The sequence below is a fragment of the Arachis hypogaea genome, chromosome 12, assembly GCF_003086295.3.
Source record: "Arachis hypogaea cultivar Tifrunner chromosome 12, arahy.Tifrunner.gnm2.J5K5, whole genome shotgun sequence".
NCBI lineage: Eukaryota > Viridiplantae > Streptophyta > Magnoliopsida > Fabales > Fabaceae > Arachis > Arachis hypogaea.
The window spans coordinates 110264170-110286446 of NC_092047.1; the positions used below are offsets into that span (position 1 = coordinate 110264170).

Genomic DNA, 22277 nt, shown 5'->3' on the forward strand with positions numbered 1-22277 from the left:
ATTCGTTCACTCATTGGAAACGTGTGAAATGGATTCTGAGAGGTATTTAGACCCAGTTTGGATAAATAACTTAAATAAGTTTTTTTAAAAGAAGAGCTTAAAGCATAAGAATTCTTATTAATAGCAGCTTATAAATAAGTTATTTTGTGTTTAGATTTTTAGTTATAAAAGTACTTATTTTAAAGTTATAGCGTTTGGATAAATAATTCAAAAAATAATTTTTTTTTACAATGAATATTAAAATAACGATAATAACAAATACTTTTTAATATTGAATGTTGATTTTACATAACCTAATCACTAATATTGTGTATGATATGGTAGGTGAAAATAAAAAATAAATATAAAATGTGTGTCAATGTATATTTTGTTGCTGTTTTTTTATTTTTTTTACTCGTATTAGAACTCCCTTCTCCTTTATTGAGGTCAAGAACTTGCTATAATTAACTATGAAAATAATAGCAAGCTATAAAATCACATGTGAAAAAAATAAAATTAAAACTGAAATTTTATACCACAGTTAAATACAAATTTAATAATAAAAAATAGAGTGATAAAATGATAAAAAAAAATACTTAGAAGGAATATATGCAGTAGGTTGTTCAGATGCAATATTGTCTGAAAATGGTGGTGGAGGATCAATGCCTCCATCAGATAAATCATTACATGAAAATGGTGAGGTTTGGAACATTGGGTGAGAATGATGGTGGAAGGCCAGTGCTTCTAATAGACCTTGCATGAAAATGGTAATGAATGGTCAGTATTTTTTCACAGAGTCAAGAAGAAAAGTAGATTTTTTTTGTTTTGAAATTAAAATTTTTTTTAAGTAAGTGGTAGAATGACTTACTTCTTCAAAAAACTATAAATTAACTTTTCGAAAAGTTAAAAGTTTTTTTTTTAAAATGGTGCCAAACACACAGATTATGACTTTTCATAATTCAAAAGAAAAAAAAATAGCTTCTGGTACTTCCAAACGGACTCTTAATTTGGTTAACTTAATTAATCAAGGCCTGTTATTTTATCTTAGTACTAATTTGCAATTATTTGCTTTTCAAATTCTGATTCAGGCTCACATATTTATGATAAGTAGTATTTTTACGGGAATATATATTTTTTAAAATTACAGTCCACTTGACAGTATAGATTATGCATGACACAAAAGATTTATAAAATTAAATTACTTTTACAAAAAAAAATTGTAAGTTAACAAAAATCTCTGACTAAAAAGACCAATGTATCTATAAATAAAAAATCAAATAATAAGATTTTTAGTTATTATTTTTATATGAAAATGTCTAATTTTTTATCAACAATTAATTTTAATATTCATTATCTAAAATTTGAAATAATTTAACGTGTATATTTTTATAATTAATTAGGTGTTAAGTCTGTTGTACAAATTGAAATAATTAATTTTTATACTTTTTATTTAAAAATAATATTTTTTTCTTTATGTATATAAAAATATAATTAGATATTAACATAAAAAAATTATATTGATAGTTATAAAATTAATTTAAAATTAATTTTTTAAAACAATTGAATTTTGATTCTTACTTTTAATTATAACATTAGTATTCTCTCCAAATTATATGTAATAAATATTTGAAAGAAGAGAAATGGAAATATAGATTAGAAAGATAAGTGGTGAATATTTAAAACTAAAAAAATATGTATATAATAATAATAATAATTTTTATTTGAATTATATTATTTTGTTAATTTTGTTTTCTGTAGAACAAAAAGGTAGAAAAAATAGAGAATGAAAGAAAAGAGAGAAAAAGATAAAAATGAAGAATGAGAGTGAGAGTGAGAGTTTGTTAATTTTGGAAGAAAAAAATTTATTTTAATTATAATAAAAAATTTCGGATTACATATTTTGATTTGTCAAAATTACTAATATAAAATATAAATTATATACAGAGTAAAAATGGTAGAGAGAAATAGAAAAATGAAGAGAAGTAGATGAGAGAATTTAGGAATGGAGCTTATTGATTTTGGAAAAAAAATATTTTCGCTCAATTTTAATAAGAGAGTGTCATGTGACACATTTTATTATTAAATTAGATAGTAATATATGATACATAATATAGGTATATTTTAATTTCAATTTTAATATTTTAATTTTAATTTTAATGCAATTAAAGAATGTCATGTCGAGTAATTAATCATTGATATTAATAATGATATATAAAATAGATAGAGTGGTTGAAGGAATAAGAGAGATAGAGAAAGGAAGAAGAAGAAGGGGAGAACTCTTTAATTTTGGAGGGAAAAATTTGATTTCAATTGCAATGAGGGAGTGACATGTGGCACATTTTGGTTGTAAAATTAGTATGGAAGAGGGGAGAACTCTTTAATTTTGGAGGGAAAGATTTAATTTCAATTGCAATGAGGGAGTGACATGTGGCACATTTTGGTTGTAAAATTAGTGTGGACGAGGGAATAATTCCTTAATTTTGGAGAGAAAGATTTGATTCCAATTACAATGAGGGAATGACATGTGGCACATTTTGATTGTAAAATTAGAAATATAGAATATATAGGCTCATCATGTATAGATATTGTATATACTGATATTTTGGATTCTTTTATCAAAGGTTTTGAGCGTGCAATGCTGCAGGCCAAATTTTTGGTGTCGGATTTTGACTTTTTTGCAATGGACCTGGGAAAGATTGTTCGGAATGGAATGATGGTAGATGATGATGATGATGGGCCTGCAGAGGATGGTGATGAAAATAATTCATAATTTAGTTGTTAGATGGTTTTGTGAACTTTCGTTGTATTTATTTTGAGATATGTTAGTTCCCTTTAAGGTGAAAAACTGTTTGATGACGTTGAAACCTTGGCCGTATATTTTACGTGAATATTGTTGGTTGCTCTGGGACCATTAGTATCCATAATTTACTTGTATTTGGAAAATGATTGAGCTATTTGTTAATGACGCATTTTGCGTTTTTGGGTGTGTACGCCATGTATATAGTTGGCGTTTGTTCAGATTTGGATTGATTGATTGAGATTGAATGTTTGAAAAAATTGATCGGATGTTTGATTTTCACGTTGGAGTAGTGATTATATTTTCAGATCGGAATGTAGAATTGAAATTGCAATTATAAATCGGTTAGACCGTGACTGAGCACGAGGCTGAGATGTGATGAAAGAAAGCAATTAAAATGGTGGAAATAGTTAAACTGAGTATCCTTTGGGTACAAGGGTACAGGTAGGCTCGCCTCATTAAAACCTTTCCAAGCAAAACCCTTTTTGAAAAAATTTTGCGAGTAGAAAAAAGAGTACGAGGCTATGAAATTGTTTCAAAGAAGAAATATTCCATGTGTTAGGTATGGGAGTACCATTCAAAGATTCTAGTCAATATGCACCGTTGTCGAGGACTTCGATAACTCGGAATGGGCCCTCCCAGTTTGCTGCGAGCTTCCCATGTGTGAGAGGTCTTCTTGCATGTTCGGTTTTGCGTAACACCAAGTCCTTTACTTGGAAAGATTGTGGAACCACTCTTTTGTTATGTCTCCGAGCTATAAGCTGTTGCATTGCTTGCTGACGGAGTGTTGCGTCCGTTCCGATTTCTTCAATGGTGTCAAGTTCGGTCCGCCGAGCTTCTTCATGATTGTCTACGCTAGTTCTGACCGAGCTTTGAGAGATTTCCAATGGTATCATGGCATCAGATCCGTACACCAACCGAAATGGTGTTTCTTTTGTTGTTGACTGTACGGTAGTATTATATCCCCATATGATCTCAGGTATAAGTTCGGCCCAGAGGCCTTTGACGTCATCTAATTTTTCCTTAATGCATGTAGGATGACCTTGTTGGCTGCTTCTGCCAGGCCGTTTGTCTGTGGATGTTCCACTAAAGAGAAGTGTTGCTTTATTTTTAAGTTCTGCAAAAAAGATGTAAACTTCTGATTGACAAATTGGCGACCATTGTCAGTAATGATATGGCGAGGTATGCCAAATCTGCAGATAATATTCTTTCAAATAAAAGAAATCATTTGTTGTGATGTTATTTTAGCTAAAAGTTGAGCTTCGATCCATTTTGAAAAGTAATCAATAGCTACTATTAGGAATTTTACCTGACCCGGTGCCAATAGAAAAGGGTCGAGAATATCAAGCCCCATTGATTGAAAGGCCAGCTCACGTCCGAATAGTGCAGCTCTTCTACTGGAATATGTATAATTGGAGAGTGCTTCTGACAATTGTCGCAAGTCGTGACCTTATTAGCAAAGTCTTGATGTACGGTAGGCCAAAAAAATCCTACACGAAGATTTTTTTTATGCCAAACTCCGAGCTCCCACATGGGTACCACAGATGCCCTCGTGGACCTCATATATAGCCAAATTGCCTTCGTTTCTGGAAAGACATCTCAACAGGGGACGAAAAAATCCTCGTCTATATAAAGAGTTATTGAATATTGTAAAGAATGATGCTTGCCGGCGAAATTTTTTCCCGTCCTTAGATATTGCAAATACGGCCATCGCCAGTCCTGTTCCTGCTCAATACTTAAAACTTCGGTTAGATCAATACTTGGTGTGAATAAAGTGATTGGTATAGATGTGAGAATTGTGAGTGTGTGCTTGTTAGTTTCGAGAGAATGTCTGTTCGGTGGGCGCCAATTGTTCTAGATAAAGAACCTGAATGAAGCTCGGTATTTGAGAGGCAACGCCGAGTTGCTCTTAAGTTACCCTTTTCAGCACTGAGTTAGATATCCACTAGATCCGAACTTTTTTTTCAAAGAAGGAAGTCACTCCACAGAAAATGTGAAAAAGAGAGAGAGTCCGATCCTTAAGTTAGTATTGTATAATTTTCTCGTGTCTCCTAAAAGAAAAATCTTACCTTTCTTATATAAGATGGGGTATTGATCGGTTACTCATTGTATGATTATGCTGGTTTAAAGAGTACTTATGACATATATAAACATTATGATAATCAATCTGTTATCGGAGTCTGATTGTTACCGTTTAGACGAATTATAACTCGTTTTAACCAAGCTGTAACGCACGACACTGAATTATAGCTTTTTATGGGTAACGGCCATATCAGACTCTAATTTTGTTTTTTCACCACATGAAACCTGTCTATTTTTTCAATTGATGATGAATCCAATTAATACTACTACATCGTAAGCGTAGCGGGTCTTCCAGTGTAAATTTGTAATAGACATTCAAGATTTCAAGTATTCAACACATACTACGTAATAATATCCGTAGCTCCACCGTACCATGCAAAATTTTCTCAATTGGGACCCACGTTTTTACATACGATTTTGAAGTACGGAACCGTACATATTATTCAACATTGACGAAACGAGTGTACGTGAATTGGTTTTAGTTAGTAGATGATATCATTATAGTCTTAATTTCCATCTTATTATAGTAGTATTTAAGTATTAACTTTAGTTTCTTGGTTGCTTCCGTTAATTATATTGTTGAAAATTTAGAAAGTTGAAACTTATAAAACTGACCCCAACCGAAATTTTCTCTTACAAGTGACTTTTCGTTGTGGGAAAAGCAACGTGCATATGAGCCAAAGTTTTTGTGGTAGCTAGATTAATTTGGCTCTTGAATTATTGAAACACGCAATAATAAGGTGGCCAATCAGAATATTCTATGATGCATTATTTAATGTGGGGATTTGCAAATCTTAGTGTAGTTGAAGGTCTATCTCCTTCACAATTCCTATATATGTATACTAAAAATCGGTTACTAATTAATTATGGTGTATAGATATATGTATTTAATTAATATTTTATAAAATTTTTTGTTATATTATTATAAACAAATTTAATTATTTGTCTATTATAGGTTTTATATTATTCTAGCTAGTGATTAATATTTTGTTTGTACATAATTTTTTTTATATATAATTGAGTTTTATTTTTAAATATTAAAACAAAAATTGGAAATGCTTATAGAGATACTAAATCAATTTTTTTTTTGTAGTTCAAGAAATTTACATTAATTTAAAGTGACACCACATAAAAAATATTTATATAAAATAATAATTAAATATTATTAAATAATTTGATATATTTTACTAAATTGTTTGACATAACATCAAATCTCAAATTTTTTTTTAATTGAAGCTAAGATAATTTCATGCGAATAACAACCTAATTTAAAACAAGTTGAGTATGTTATAGGTGGTAATCAAATTTTCCTAACTTATTATAAGCTACTTGGTTGGCTATGCGCTTTGTGTATGTGTGAATTTGTAAGAATGAAGTGTGGTTGCTAACTCTATACAATCACGGATGACACTATGAAACTAAGAGCTTTTATTACCACTATAAATTTAATTTTGATATACTGATAGTATAAAATATTTTATAAAATTGTGTAATCACAACTGTTTCATTGAATGATCATTCATACAGTCAATATAAAAGTAGTTATTTTTTTAATATGACATTATGTGATTAGATGCACGTATAAAATGATTTTATAAGCATCAAAATTAAATTCTTACCAATATTAACTGACCTATCCTAAATTGTCTCTAAAGATAGTGTCTAGTCCCCAAGTGTTATGTCCAAGTTATCGCTATAAACTTGAATAAACTATCATTTTTAGCTATAAAATATTTGAGTGATTGGGTTTGATAAAATGATATAAAATAAATAGTTTATTGGGTAATTTTATTGAGTGTTTAAGTACGTAATTTATCGAACAAATATGCTCTTTCATGATCATAATTAGTAATTCACTTAATAAACTTTAATTAAATATTAATTAAGGAGTTAGACCAAATGTTATAATTTGATCTATATTAATTTAATAAAAATAATAATAAGTTTAATTTTGATGTTCTATGACAATATAAAAAATTTTAAATAGTTATTCAATTAAATGACTTGTTAAATAATAAACTTAAAAATTAATTAACTTTACTAATCTAATTAATAATACACGATTAATTATTTATATGATACTTACACTACTAAAATTAAATTGATAATCTAATTATAATATGTATATTATTCTACATAGATAGAGTAGTATATGTTTAATGATAAACTAGTAGTTTTTTTTTTATTGATATAGAAAAGTAATTCAACCAGTAAAAGCAAAAATGAAAATACTCAAGTTCAATGCACGGTGGACTCTCTCTCCATATAAATGCATAAAATACGCCATTGCAAACATCTTAAATGGTTAAAAGCTCCATTATTACAATTACGCTCTATATATATTTTGTTCAATTTTAAAATAATGAGAGATCAATAATATATATATGTATATGGTTATAGTTGGTGGGAGTAGTTACCACCGACCAACCGTCACATACAGTGCCTTTAGACACTTGAATAATTAATGGAAGCCGTTCTATAAGTTTTTTCTGTTGTAATCATGAAAGAGATTTGTTAAGTATATTCTAATTCTGAATTTTTTTTTTTTTTTTTGAAAAATGATATATATTTATTTTTTCAAACAACTAAAGTGCCAAGTATCTAAATTTTATTCCATAAAAAAGTTATATGATGATTTTATTATCATATCATAGAACACTTTAGTGGCACATCAATAATTAACACCAAAGAATCATGCATGATGGTCGTTGCGCTTCTCTTGTGACCATATAATTCGCCATTGAATGCATGTGTATGTATATATACCTTAAGCATGCATGTGGAAGGACTACATTTTCAAGTTTTAATTATATCTTCTATATAAATGCTTGCCAATTATTTTTGACAATGATTACTTGACAAGTATATGTTCTTATGTTTGTTTCAAATTTTTTTAATACATTTTTCGTTGTCAACTTTATTATTCCCGTCAATTATATTTCATTTCATTTTTGGATTTTTTTAACGGGGAGTTATTTAGGAGCCAGTTATAGAGATCAGATGGAATTTAATTTGTGATTAATGGAGATAAGAGAATAGTAGATCATGTAACGTGAATAACAAGCAAAACAGAATTATTGATTAGTTAGGACTGGTTACGAATTAGTTACAACTTATTACGAGTTACAACCGTAATTATTTCTCTCTCTTTTTTTTCCTTTTTTTTTTTAGACTAGTACATTTATCACAAAAAAAAGGTAGAAACTCAGGTGCAGTCGACTTCACGTAAAGTTGATACCTGAGAGCCGTTAGATGAAAATTCAGTTAAATCACTCAAATTATCTAACGACTCTCAGTATCAACTTCATGTGAAGTCGACTTCACTTGAGTTTTCGCCAAACAAAATACATTATAGATTTGTTAACAAAAGTTGGCATGACTGCTTCCAAAGCAATGCCTACTTCTATGTTTTTAAGTTAAGACTATCATGTCACGCATTTGAAGCTTTTGAAAATCCAACTCTCTAAGGCTCAGTAAAGTTATTGGTTTCTTGCAATATGCTACACTTAGTTATGCAGTGAATAAAGTAAGCCAGTACATGCAGAATTCGTTTACTCATTGGAAATGTGTGAAACGAATTCTGAGAGGCATTTGGCTGGCTTAATTAATCAAGGCCTGTTATTTCATCTTAGTACTAATTTGCAATTATTTGCTTTTTCAGATTCTGATTCGGACTCACATATTTATGATAATAGGCTCATCATGTATAGATATGGTATATACTTAAGGCTGCATTTGTTTTATAGCATGGTTTTGAAAAAACGGATTGGACCAGCCAGTCGAATCGGTCTGACTGTATAACGATTTGGTTCACAGACAGAAACCGTTTAGACAAAAATCGAAAATAAGTCGCTGAACCGACCGAAAATCGACAGGTTGAATTTGGAATTGGAACTGACAGATCTGAAGAAAACAACGCCGTTTCATAGTGTTCCAAAAAAAAGAAAAGAAAAGCATCCTTCACTCTTCAGCGTCGTGTGATTGCGTGACCACCAGCCCCCTTCCACTACAAGAAAAAAGCGTATTTATAACAAAAAAAATTATTACAAAACGTCAAAATTTTGAAACAAAAGTTTTTTGTAACAAAAAAAGGGGCCATTGCAGTAAGTCCCGTTACAAAAAGTTTTTGTAACAAAAAATGGAACTGTTACAATTCAATACGATATTTTGTAACAATTTTTTCTGATACAAAAAACCAAAAGCCGTTACAAAAGTGGTAACAAATTTTGATCTTGAAGGTATTTTTCGTGACAGTCTATTTTTTCCTACCAAAAAATTTTGTTACAAAATGTAACATGATTTTGTAACATTTTTTTTCTTTAGTTACAAAAGCAAATTAATTATTTTGTAACAACTTTTTTTATTACAAATTACATGCATAATTTACTAAATTATTTTTTAAATTAACTAATATATTAACGATTTTAATAAGCAAGTTTACATGTATATAATATGCCAAAATATACATAAGTCAAACAAGATCCTTTTAGCTAAAATTGTTTTGAAACAAAATAACATTAGTGAGTACATTGATTAGTTCAACCAAAACATAAAAGTTCTAACATAAATTAGTGTCTCTATGCATCAAAACATTCTTGAGCCCTCAAGGTAGCATATGGTCACCATTTCAGCACTCCTGTAAATAAGAAAAACCGAAACAAAAAAGTTAGAAACAAGATATAACATTAATTATAATTTTTCCACTAAGTTTTATCCAAAATGTTTAGAAAAATTTCGGCAGAACCTCTCCTAAAACTTGGATATTTCCACCGTCTACGGTTCCAACAAACACAACCAATTCACAACTTATGTCTCAACCAATACCCAACCAAATTTATCAAACCAAATAATAGGACATTTGTCATTTTTCAACCATGACACAAGTTAAATGTGATAAATAGATCCATATACAAATTAAAGTATACTAATATAAAATGGGAATCATCTACGAAAATGTATTAAAATCATAAGCAATTTTAGGAGTACCTTTAGGGTCTAGTTTGTTTCATTGTCAAAGCGCGCTATGAGAGAGTTCACAACAGCTTGTTGAGCTTCCAATTGAGCTTTCAGTTGAGCTAATTCTTCCTCTTGCCGTATTCGTTGCTCTTCAAGTTTTTCTTTGAGCACATCTATTTCCTTTGTTAGCTCCTCACGGTCTTGCATTGCCTCTTGAAGTTGTGCTTGAATCCTTAACTTAGACTTTGGAGCCTTTATGCCATAACTTGCACCACTTTTCTCACCTCTCACAAGTAGAAAAGCTTCATTTGGAGTGAGAGGATTTTCCAAATTATAGGATTCATCGACCATACAGCTAATATCATTCTACACAATCCAATTTGTTATTTGAAAATGAAGATAAAATTTAACTTCCATGCAACAGAAAAAGGAAAAGGTTAGTAATGTTACATCAATTTGTTTAGCTTTTTCGTTGACCCATTCTCCATTAGTCTTTTGATGAGTAATTTACCACAATTCTTGAATGTCAGGCTCGACACCAGTTCTAGGATGGCGCTGCAAATTTTTTGGAAGTTTAAAATATAACATGTAGTTAAGTGCAAACGTGACATAGCAAAAAATATAAGACCAAATTAAAACTTTAAGACTATTTATCCGATCACGTCTAACAACTTGAAATGTCCTTCGACCAACAATATGTGGTACAACATGATGCTTTCTATTATCTTTGTTTCTTAAACTTTTTTCCTATAGAAGACCAAACTCACAAAAGATAAAAGGAGGTAAGGTATAAGTATTTGCATTGACCTAAAATAGCAAAACAACTTAAGAACACCTCAATGGTTGTCACAATGAAAATTTTAAACCTGAAAAGAAGGACTTCCAAAGTAGGACACCAAATTCTCCCATGTCTCCGGTAGAACATTGTTTGGTGGATTTTGAAGGCGCTCCTCATCAGTTTTATACAACTCATAGTGCTCACGCAATCTTGAGCGCCAACTTCGATAACATATGTTAGCCTTTGCTAAAATCATTTTGCGCATTACTTCCGTATCTGCTATATCAAACTTTTCCTACATATGATTTGTCAAATTTAGTTAGCAGAAATAAACCCTATAATACACATAATAGCAGAAAATATAAATATGTATTACCAAAACAAGGTCGCATATTTTTTGCTTGACTTCATCTCCAACTTGGCTCCATTTCTCTACATCCAAAGGAGCATTTTGTCTTGTAACAATACCCACTTCAAATGCAAACAGATCAGCATGGATGCCATTAGGAGCTAAGTTCTCCAAAGAGATCAGCAATTCCAATTTCCCATTTGTCTTTGTTTTGATAACCCTATTTGTTGCAATCCCACGCGAAGGTCCCCTTTTACCAATACGCCTATCAACAGGGGCAGTGGGTGGTGCTGAAGTAGGGGTCTGCCGGGGCTGGGGTAGGGGCTACAGGGGCTGCCAGGTCTGGGGCAGGGGCTGCAGGGGCTGCCAGGTCTGGGGCAGGGGCTGTCAGGGCTGGGGCTGGGGCAGGGGAACGGGCTGCCGGGGCTGGGTCAGGTGCTCGTGGTGTATAAGTAGATGCAGCATGATGTATAAGTGGATGTATCTTGAAGTATCTCACCATGATGCACCCATGTTTTATAAGAGGTCACTATCCTCCATTGGCGCACATGATGATGAACTTCATTTGTAAATTTGAACAAAAAATTGTTGCATTTGGGACAAGGACAACGTATTTGATTTTTCACACCGGGTTGAGAGAAGGCAATATCCAAAAATAATTCATCAAGGAACTTCCTAAACTCAGGAGTACGCCTATCAAAATTAACCCAATATTTCTGGTAATTGACCATTGGACTAATTTCTACAGGAGACGAGAATGGATAGAAGGATGTAAAGAGTGAAAAAAAGAGAGCAGCATGACATAACATAGCATCACAGCGACTATCACTTTTAAAATCACCAAAAAAAAGTGCAAAAAATAGAATCAAGCATGTTACACACCAATACTTTCAACCACAACAATATCAGCATAAGCAACTAACAATATTTTCAACAACAATATCAGCAGAACCAAGGTTCAATATTTCAGCTAAGATTATCAACTAACATCATATTTAACAATACTCCAATAAACTGAAGTTACCTTTAGCAGAAACGTAATCAGACCAGACCAAACCAGCAGGAGAAGAAGGACAGCCGAATCAGACCAGCAAAGGCCAAGGACAACGCCGGATGAGCAGAGCAGCATAAACTATCCTAAATCAATACAATGTAAAATACACAAAATTAATAACAAAATTTAATCAATATTTCTATGTTACTAAGGATCACGTAGTTACCTACTTTACTCAATTCACAAACACAAGAGTATAAAAAAACAGAATTGAAATCACTAAAAAGAAGGCAAAAGCTATTAACACTAATATAGTCAAACAGATATAAAACTAATATTTTCAGTCACAACATCAGCAGAATCAAGGTTCAATACTAAATTAAACTGCACTTACCTTCAGCAGAGGAGACGATCGGAGCAAACCGGCAGCAGACCAACGAACCACGGCTGAACCAGAAGAAATTAAAGACTGCTACATAACACCTTCAGCACTTACCTTCAGCATAATCTATACTTGTTGACCATAATTAAAATAAATAAATAACTATTAAAATCAGTAAACATTCCTACTTTCTAATCAAGAAAAAAAAAGACATTTTCAACTAAACTTAAAAAAGAAGTCAATAAATCATCAGCTATTATTATCTGATCTCTATTAGTTATTTAAAATAATTCTCAGTCCAATACCAAAAATAATTATTACTCAAGAGTTACTCAAGACTAGTCCAAAATAAAAAGTTACTGACATTAATTAATTAGCTTTGTAATAAAAGGAATGGAACAAAACAGGGTTTGTAGCAGTGCTCCTATAAAAAAGATTAAAACTCCTACGCGTCACTCTCTTCCTTAAACATGCATGTTCAACATGCTATGTTTATTTGACTCCCGCTAGGGAGCCAATAAAGTATTTGTACAATAGCTATGATGGACTGAGTTCTTAGGCCCAATATGAATTAAACATGAGAATTAACTCTTTTTTACCCTAATTAACTTAAATGCCTGCTTAGTTTTGTTTTAACCGTTTTAATCCTTATTTTCAAGTTTTTTTGCAATTTTTCTATTTTGAACGGAAGCCACAGTACCACCCAAAATCCCCCATTGTCACAGCTGAACATCCAGTCTCCAGCCGCCGCGTGAACTGCAAAGTGCGTCTCTGCTGCACAGGACTTCACGGGCCAACCTCCCCCGCAATTGTCCTCCTTTGATTGTACAATTGCTTCGCACTGTGACACCCAACGTCATTCGCGCTCGCTATTCTACGTCAACCGGCAGCCTGGGTCCCCCCTTTGTGACCGTTGGATGGTTGACGCTCTCCTTGGACAATTGATTCCATCGACAAGCACCTATTTCCTTAATTGGTTATCTTTTTTTGCAGAGATTTTGTATTTTATTTTCTTTTCCTGTTTAGCAATTTATCTTAGTTTTCTTTTCCTGTTTAACAATTTATCTTAGTATCCGAGTACTATTGTATTTATATTGCTGAGATGTTGAATTTATCACAGTAAAAACCTCACTTGCTGCATGATTATTGTGTCAAAACTTGTGGAATAAAAATGTTATATGGATGGTTGCTTTTTGATTTAATTTTTGCTTTATCCACGTCTACATGTATCTTCCTATGAATACAATCTAATTCCCATAACTCCATAAGAGCTACGACTCTCTCCAACACCGTTTACTCTGCATATACAACTTGAATTCGAAACCATTTATTACTTATTACAAGTAAAAAGAAAAATTGAGATGACAAAGGCCAAACTGAGCTAATAAGGCAAACTCATCATAAATTTGACCAAATAAAATAAAATGAACGTCAATAATAGAAATAAAAATGTAGAACAAAATAGAAAAATGGACTCGAGAAAACTTGACCACAAAATGTCTATATACACAAACTTACCAAAAATGGAAAAGAAAGAAAAAAAATACTTCACAGGTTTCGAATGCTATGCAGTTCTCCAAACTTGAATATCCAATTTTTACACTTAACATCGAAAGGGGAGAACAAGTATTGAATATGGAAAACTTAAAGTAAATTAAACTTCAACCTCAAATAGAAGACAGAAAATTCACAACACTTCCCCTGTTATACATAGAGAATGAGCAACTTAACCCTCGTAGCATGCAGAGTTAGAAGCCATAACAGCCACCATGCTTCATTCATGCAGCAGCACAGGTTTACCCTGTCAGGTCATGGTTCTTCTGCTGCAAGTTGCACACTATATCCGTCCTTTATGTCTGGAGGAAAACAGAGAATTCAAAACCATGATATTGCACTATGTCATAAATAGATACACAGACACATATTTAGATGTATGTTATATATTTTGTTAGTATGTATTCAAGAGAAGAAATTCCAATTAGCTAACATGATAGAATCTAAGAATGGAGTTCAGTTGTTTTATGAGTGAATCAAGCTTTTGCCATCAAATTTATTCGATCTGCAGGGCAATGAGGAAAGTCATTGAATGCTTTTATTTGTTCAGTAGCAAAGAGGCCCATAACATCTGAGGTAACGGTGGCTAAACAAGTTAAGGCTCGCAGCCGGCGACTAAAACAACAAAAGACATTCTTCAGTAAAATAAAATGAATGCAGGAAGTAACAATTTATTCACCATTAGCAGATATTTGATTTAATATGACACAAGGAAACCTACCACTTTAAAAAGGAAGAATGCGACAGTTTCATTTCATACAATGATCCATTTAGATTCAAGTTGATTTACAGTTTTTCAGGTGGGAACATCATATGGGGACGCCTTACACTCAAAATACATCATATTATCTTTGCTTTCCTACTTCATTTCAAAAACACAAGTTCTTTGGCATATTAGTTAATCCTGACCAACCATGTCAATGATGCAACATCACAAGCACGAAGGGGGATCATATAAATGGCAAATCATTGAATTGATGAAAGCACATTAGCATTGGAATCATAGAGTAAAAAATACCTTTCAGCAAAGGCTTTTCATAATCTTTCCCGTCGTCATCATTATTCCAATCACCGTCATCCTCTTCACCCATATCATCCCTTCCATCGTTTCCTATATCACTTTCACTTGCCGTCTCCCATTCAGAGTCATCAGTATCTGGGCCATATAAATCACCAGCATCACCTTGACTATGGACACCCCCATGCTTAATAGCTGCCTCTCGAAATAACCAAGAAGCACGCATCTGTTTCTTGACTAATCGCTCAGCATAATCTGGAACTTTATTTTGTCTCTGTGAGAGATCAGGATCATTTGATTGAGAGCATTCATTAATAAATAGAATGGCATCCAATAAACTCTCTTTTGCTAACCCAAGCATGTCATAAGCTTGTGCTCTTCTCCAAAGGCTTTTGGCATGACGGTTGAGAGGTTTATGAAGGCATAGTGCACGGGTAGCATCACTGATGGCAGCCAAAGGTTGCTGCAACAAAAGATGGCATTGAGCTCGATTACTATATAGAACAACTCTCTCCTTCTTGGATCTCATCGGACACAATGACAATGCTTCTGAGTATTTTGATGCAGCTCCAGAAATATTTCCAGATGAGAACAAAGAATTTCCTTCAAGCTTGACCACCAGAGCTGCAGCCTGCTTAATATGTAGATCTTCCTTGGGCATATTCTTTTCCCATTTTAACCTTTGCTTTGAATTTAATAAGTCCTCAATTTGTTTACTAGTGCGACCACTAATTGAGCTTCTTCCTGACCCCTGCGACTGGATGCAGTCCTGAAGAACACCAACAATGGAATCACCAAGCTTTTTGTGGTCGCCAAGAGTTGTAATTTCCGCAAGGTCAACTAATGCAGGAACCACTTTATCAATCACCTACGTAATACACGGGAAACTTTAAATCCAACATTGAAATCCACTTTTAATACTCAAATCATATAAACAGATAACTGGTGCTTGAATAAATAAAAGCATTAGGCATATAAGGAGAAATTGTGTAAAAAAAAAAATCTAGTAGACAAAGGTTATTGTTATCATGCATTTGGCTTACAAATTCATAGGTGTCCTGACAACTTGACAAGGACCAGGCACCTTCCTTGGTGACAATGAAGACAGTAACTAATAATTTGTCTAAAGCAGCCAACATATGACCATAAGCTCAAAAGATTATTGCCCTACAGCAATGCCTTTAGACATTCAAGTGAATTGATATCCATAATAAAATTGTTACTTAACTCTTCTTAACCCTTTACGCTTAAGGATGAAATTAATTAGTGAAATTTAGGAATTGGAAAGTTTGACACTCACACAAAAGAACAGATATAGGACAAAAGCATTGTGGTAGTGAGAGATTTTAGTCTGAAGGTGCACCATGGGTCAAGTGCAGTATAATGATTATTAATGGCCTCGAGATTTTAGCATCATGGCTTTTACTTTTGTCTATTTATTTGCTTTAATTTAAACGAATTTAGGCTTAAGGGATAAGAATATACTTTCATTCACATGTTCAAATGCATTCTTTCCCAGACACCAATTGTGTTTCTTAAAGCTCATTTGTGCAAACAAGCTCAATTGATGTGATTAAGTATCATATCAGAATGAGCTGCCAATGCTACACTGAAATTTTTTACCTTGGGACATGTATTGGGATCTTGAAGAAGCCATAGAAGACAATCAATTGCCATATACTGCCAATCATCTGAAGACCGGGCAATATTACACAAAGCTTCAATAATACTGGGACAACTGGCAATAGGTCCCCTACCAAGCTTTTGATGACAAATTGTTCTTAATAAACCAATACCAGCTGGTGAATTTTCATTAACAAGTCCACCCCACATGCCAGGTAGTTTGATCAGAAATTCGGTTTTGCATATTGTAGGAAGGAATTCAGGTTTGAAAGCAAAGCAATTAATCAGCTGAAGGGACCAACATTGCAACTGACTAGCCCATTCCTCAGCCTTCCTGGACTCCATTTCAACACCACCCATACCACGTGTAAGCAAATCACAGTGATAACTTAGCCTTCTATCAACATATTGGTAAAAGTGCGAATAAACTATTTCCAGGGAACTCATTGCTAACTGGATGGAGAGCTCAAGAATTTCACCATGACTTGCTACAATAGGAAAAGTGCTAGCATATGTAGCTAAATGTCCTAAAGCTCGTACGGCTACTCTCTGCTCAACCCAAGTTAATCTACCTCTTAAAAGCTCAAGCAGAGCAGGAATGACCCCAGCATGCACAGCACTTTCAGCAAATTCTTCCATATTCATAGTGTAGGAACCAATTATATGAGCTGCATAATAAGGAATGTAAATATTTTGGTCGTGAGAAAGCCAGCGCCGATTCTTCAGTCCCTTCCATATTAGAGCAGCCATGCATTCAAAAATTCCTAGCTCTATGAATTCAGGGTCATTTGGGTGTGCCATTGCCGTGTTCCACAACCCACTGATAGGGAGCACCTGACCATCATCATCCTGAGATGGAAGTTCCCGAAAGAATTTCAGTATACTTGCTCTACGTTTGCTTGGATTCCCTTCCTTCATAACACAAAAGAAGCACCCCGGGTATGGACAGTCTGATGAAACTTTATCCATGCTTGGTAAATTCAGAACAAAAATCCCGTAAATCAGAAACTCGCAAAATCAGCTCCTCATAAGGTGGCTGAACAAGGAAATTAATTTAATACTGCACCAGAAGCGAAATACAGGATCAGTATATTTAACTAACATCCGATAAGAACAAAATCACATAATGCAAAAGACTGTATAATAGGCAAGCCTACTCATGGATTTACATATAACAGGCAATACCAAACTAATTGGCAGTTGCTTGTTTGTAGTTCCCTAAATGACATTAGATTATCAGCGGAAAAAAGGGGGGAAATGCAGGGCATTCATGGATTATTGTAAATTTAAATTTGAAAAGGATGTGCCGTTCAACATGAGTCCAAATTAGATTATAAAAAAAATAAGAGAGACAAAAACATATCACATAATTGCAGAAGTCATCAATTTCCAGCGAAGAAAAAGTCCGCCATGTATATATTATACATCAATGTTAGAAGAAAAGAAATAGCACCCATACCGTTAACCGTTTTCACAGCAAACTCTGATTTTGGATAAGAATTTTTGAGCTCAAAATAGTAACTGGTAAGGGCAAAAGAACAGTAGTTTCTGAAACACAAAAGGCAACAAAAAAATGAAATAAAATAAACAGAGACTATCGGAGATACATAGACTAATACAGGAACACCCTGATGCTAGGTATAAATTAGCTAGTACGGAAGATTCTCAGGTAAGTCAATTCAACAAAATAAAAAACACAAAAAATGGACTTTTGGGGAGGGGGGGGCGGGTTTTGGTGTATTGCAGAGTGGAGCGTGCTGCAATTGAGAATGAGCTCTGCAGTAGTAATCAAGGATCTGGTTTTAAATATCGAAAGAAAAAACAATGTGAATTACCAGAAGAGGGGCTAGGAAGAAGAAACGAAAGCAATATGAAGAAGAGTTTAGTGGTGTTGCGTTGTGTTGGAGGAATGCTGCATGAAGGTTAAGATTCAGCTATGGAAGACGAGTGAAGACAACAGATCCGAATTGGTCACCGTCAGTTGCAACCACCTTGGACCTTTTTCATGCCGGATTTCAAGTGTTCCAAATATGCCACGTCGATCTCTCTCTTATCGGTAATCAGCGTCACCTTTGATTTAGGTTAAAATAAAATTGCAGAGAGAGAGAGAGAGAGAGAGAGAGAGAGAGAGAGAGAAGAAAAAGAGAGAGAATGGGCACTTGGGCCGTTGGACAGGGAAGGAAGGAACAATGGAATCATGGAGATACTGATTTTACTACACTTTACTGCTATAGTCAAACGGTTTAAAATAAGAGATATTATATTATTATTATTTTATTACAGGCTTCTGGTAACAACTAATAGCAAGGTTGCGAGAACCGGACCGGTCAATAAACCGGTGAGGTCACTAGTTCAATGGTTCACTGGTTCGACCGCAATTCAGCCGGAGTTCAACCGGTTTAATTAAATATTAAATGAAATTATTAAAAAACCTAAAAATAATTTTAAATATATAAATTCAATAATTTCTACCTTAATAAAATTTAAATTTTCACATAATAAATTATCCATAACTTAATATTAGAGGTTTACAAACAAATTCAAACATCAAAGTTTATAACTAAACAACTTCATAGATCATTAAGGAAGAGAAATCTAGTGATACTAAGAAACCCAAAAGAATATTTAAATTGGCATGCCTTGTGTACATATCATCTAGCAACACTTAAATTGCGGCTGTAAAGTATAAATAGATTGAATGATACTATTCAAAACAAAGGTATATTTGGAGAAAAAGAATTGTATGTGCAATCAATTAGGCAAATTAAGTTTAGAATTCATATTAAAATAAAATTATAACAAAAACAATTACATGTATGCATCAGGTGGAAAAGATTTGTTAGACCAACCTCTTGGTGTGCTGTATGTTTGAACTTCTCAGTTTGCTTTGCCAAGCGAATCTTTTTCAGCACATATCTACCAGCCATTGAAGAAACCATGAAAAAAAATGAATAACAAATTGGACTTCACAGCCTAACTGCTACTGAATTGGTACAGTTTCTCACATAATTCTAACAATTAAAAACACCAAAATCTAAAAACAGAAACAAGGAGTTAAAAAAAATGAAACTTTATTTGTTGGGTTGCCCATTATATAAATAAAAATCAATCTCCTTCCCTTCATGTTGCATGGTTTGGCAGTTCACATCATAGCTACAGGAATAAAACAACCAAACTCGAAGAAAAGATTTAATTTTTGTTCATGGGGTTGTCCAATTTTTCACTGAGAAAACGATCTTCATCCTTCTCTAAGTGTTCATACTGCATTGTTTGAAGAAAAACAAAAAGATAAACAGTGGCTTTTGTGTGTTCTCACCTCTTCTTCTCAGACAAGAAAAGAAGAACCAAATGCTCCTCTTCCAATTTGCTCTATCACCTCATAAAACCATGAACAAATAAATAATTCAGCAACCAAAATCATGAAGCAGCAAACAAATAAATCATGAACAAATAACCTCAGAAAATCAAAAATCAAAATCATGAATCCAGCAAACAAATAAATCATGAACAGATAACAAATAAATCAAAATCTTGAATCCAGCAAACAAATAAATCAGAAAATCATGCACAGGAAATCAGAAGGCAGCGAGGACGAATAAGTGAATAACCAAGGTTGCGAGAACCGGACCGGTCATTGAACCGGTCAGGTAACAGGTTCAATGGTTCAATGGTCCAACCGGGGTCTAACCGGAGTTGAACCGGTTTCATTATATATATAATACAATTATTAAAAATTCAATATACAATTTTAAATATACAAATTCAATAATTCTTAATTAATAAAATTCAGAAGTTTATAATTTGACATAATAATTTATTCATATTTTATTATTAAAATTCTATAAAATGAAAATTTTTTAACTAACTTTTAAATTATAACAAAATAATCAGCAAGAAAATTTATCCTTAAACTCAGAGAATGCTTTGGTACAGAATAAGCTGTTGATTTAAATCACTGATCTGTGTCTAAAGTTCATTCCAAGCTAGACAATGTCCATGAAAAGGTAAGCAACACTCAAAGCTGGTTAGAGATCTTATCTCTGCTCTCTGTGTATTGACTGGCTACTATCTGGGAGGGAACTTCAATAAACGAAGCAGCGAGGCAGAAAACTAAAAACTGGTCATTGCAATAAAAGTTTAGAATCACAAACTTACACCTACAAATTTCAATCCATCAGCAACGAAAAAAATTCAGAGTTACAGCAAATTTCAACAACCACCTTTCAATCTATTCAACAATAAAACTCAGAAAACTTACAATCACAAACTTACACTTAAAAATATCAATCCATCAGCAACAAAAAAAAATTCAGAGTTACAGCAAATTTCAACAAAAACCTTTAAATCTATTCAACAACAAAACTCAGAAAACTCAAAATCCAAATCCAAATCCAGAGAATCTAGAAACAGAAAACCTAACCAAAACAATCCAAACTTAACCTCCAAACTAAATTCAAAACCATATGAGCAGCAATCCAACTCAGAACACAATCCCAATTCAGAAGCCAAAATCTTAGAAATTGAAACTGAAGAAGCAGTGGCTTAATTATTACCAGAGACACGGCGAAGGAGGAACGGCGGTGACAGAGTAAGCTGGGAAGAGGATAATTTTGCGACGGCCAGAGGCGGGCTTCACGATGAGCACAGAGACGGTGACCACAAGAGTGGCGGCGGCTGGGGGTGACGATGGCTGGTGGGGATTCGCGACGAGCAGAGACGGTGAGGAAGAGAAGAGTGGCGGGGGCTGGGGGGCTGACGGTGGCTAGTGGGGCGGTGGCTGGGGGCTGATGGTGGCGGCGGTGTTTTCTCTCCTAGGTTAGGCAAATTAGGGATTTTGGTTGGAATGTGAGAGTGAGACGGAATAGAGAGGGTCGAGTGTTTCACCGCGGGGGGAGGGGGGGGGGGGGCTGGGGTTTTCACTTTTTATTTTTATTTTATTTATTTATTTATTTATTTTTATTTTTGAGAGAACCAGTCTTTTGAAAAAACCCGACCGGTTCACCGGTTAACCACTGGTTTGACCGGTTTTTGAACGGGTTATTTGCAAGACAATTTTGTATGCGACCGGACCGGCCATAAGACTGGTTCCCTATTAACCCGATCGAACCGTTTGGTCTGGTCCGATTTTCAGAACATTATCAAGGTTGCGAGAACCGAACCGGTGAGGTCACTGGTTCAATGGTTCATTGGTTCTACAGGGATTCAACCGGGATTCAACCGATTTAATTAAATAAATAAAATTATTAAAAAATCTAAAAATAATTTTAAATATATAAATTCAATAATTTCTAACTTAATAAAATTTAAAATTTCACATAATAAATTATCCATAACTTAATATTAGAGGTTCACAAACAACTTCAAACATCAAAGTTTATGACTAAACAACTTCATAGATCATTAAGGAAGAGAAATCTAGTGATACTAAGAAACCCAAAAGAATATTTAAATTGGCATGCCTTATGTACATATCATCTAGCAACACTTAAATTGTGGCTATAAAGTATAAATAGATTGAATGATGCTATTCAAAACAAATGTATATTTGGAGAAAAAGAATTGTATGTGCAATCAATTAGGCAAATTAAGTTTAGAATTCATATTAAAATAAAATTATAACAAAAATAATTACATGTATGCATCAGGTGGAAAAGATTTGTTAAACCAACCTCTTGGTGTGCTTTGTGTTTGAACTTCTCAGTTTGCTTTGCCAAGCGAATCTTTTTCAGCACATATCTACCAGCCATTGAAGAAACCATGAAAAA

The 22277-nt window shown here is 33.4% G+C and overlaps 1 protein-coding gene and 1 long non-coding RNA gene across 8 annotated transcripts; both read right to left on the reverse strand.

Moving 5' to 3' along the window:
* Positions 1 to 3163: 3163 nt before the first annotated feature.
* On the reverse strand, positions 3164 to 5001 carry LOC140177126 (uncharacterized). Its single transcript, XR_011868898.1, has 2 exons — positions 4086 to 5001; positions 3164 to 3893 (listed from the first exon to the last, which is right to left on the reverse strand). It is a non-coding gene; the product is annotated as an uncharacterized lncRNA (long non-coding RNA).
* Positions 5002 to 13694: 8693 nt separating this feature from the next.
* LOC112728213 (uncharacterized) lies at positions 13695 to 21443 on the reverse strand. 7 transcript variants are annotated; one of them, XM_025778256.2, is made up of 7 exons: positions 21066 to 21407; positions 19829 to 19888; positions 19362 to 19428; positions 17972 to 18060; positions 16513 to 17572; positions 14890 to 15757; positions 13695 to 14173 (listed from the first exon to the last, which is right to left on the reverse strand). In XM_025778256.2, the coding sequence occupies exons 5-7, from the start codon at positions 17479 to 17481 to the stop codon at positions 14127 to 14129; spliced, it is 1884 nt and encodes a 627-aa protein (XP_025634041.1). In that variant the 5' UTR covers positions 17482 to 17572; positions 17972 to 18060; positions 19362 to 19428; positions 19829 to 19888; positions 21066 to 21407; the 3' UTR covers positions 13695 to 14126. The 7 variants fall into 7 exon arrangements, with proteins under 7 accessions (XP_025634041.1, XP_072065804.1, XP_072065803.1 ...); XM_072209703.1 differs by having other exon boundaries at positions 19829 to 20629; positions 21066 to 21403; XM_072209702.1 differs by having other exon boundaries at positions 19829 to 19881; positions 21066 to 21401.
* Positions 21444 to 22277: the final 834 nt, after the last annotated feature.

What these genes read in the sequence shown, in the direction of transcription:
- LOC112728213 (XM_025778254.2), bottom strand. Translation starts at nt 17,481, where the DNA reads ATGGATAAAGTTTCATCAGACTGTCCATACCCGGGGTGCTTCTTTTGT. An exon ending in ATCCCAATACATGTCCCAAG is followed by an intron (nt 15,758 to 16,512) that starts GTAAAAAATTTC and finishes TGTATTACGTAG; the next exon opens with GTGATTGATAAAGTGGTTCC. An exon ending in TGAAAAGCCTTTGCTGAAAG is followed by an intron (nt 14,174 to 14,889) that starts GTATTTTTTACT and finishes GTTTTCCTCCAG; the next exon opens with ACATAAAGGACGGATATAGT.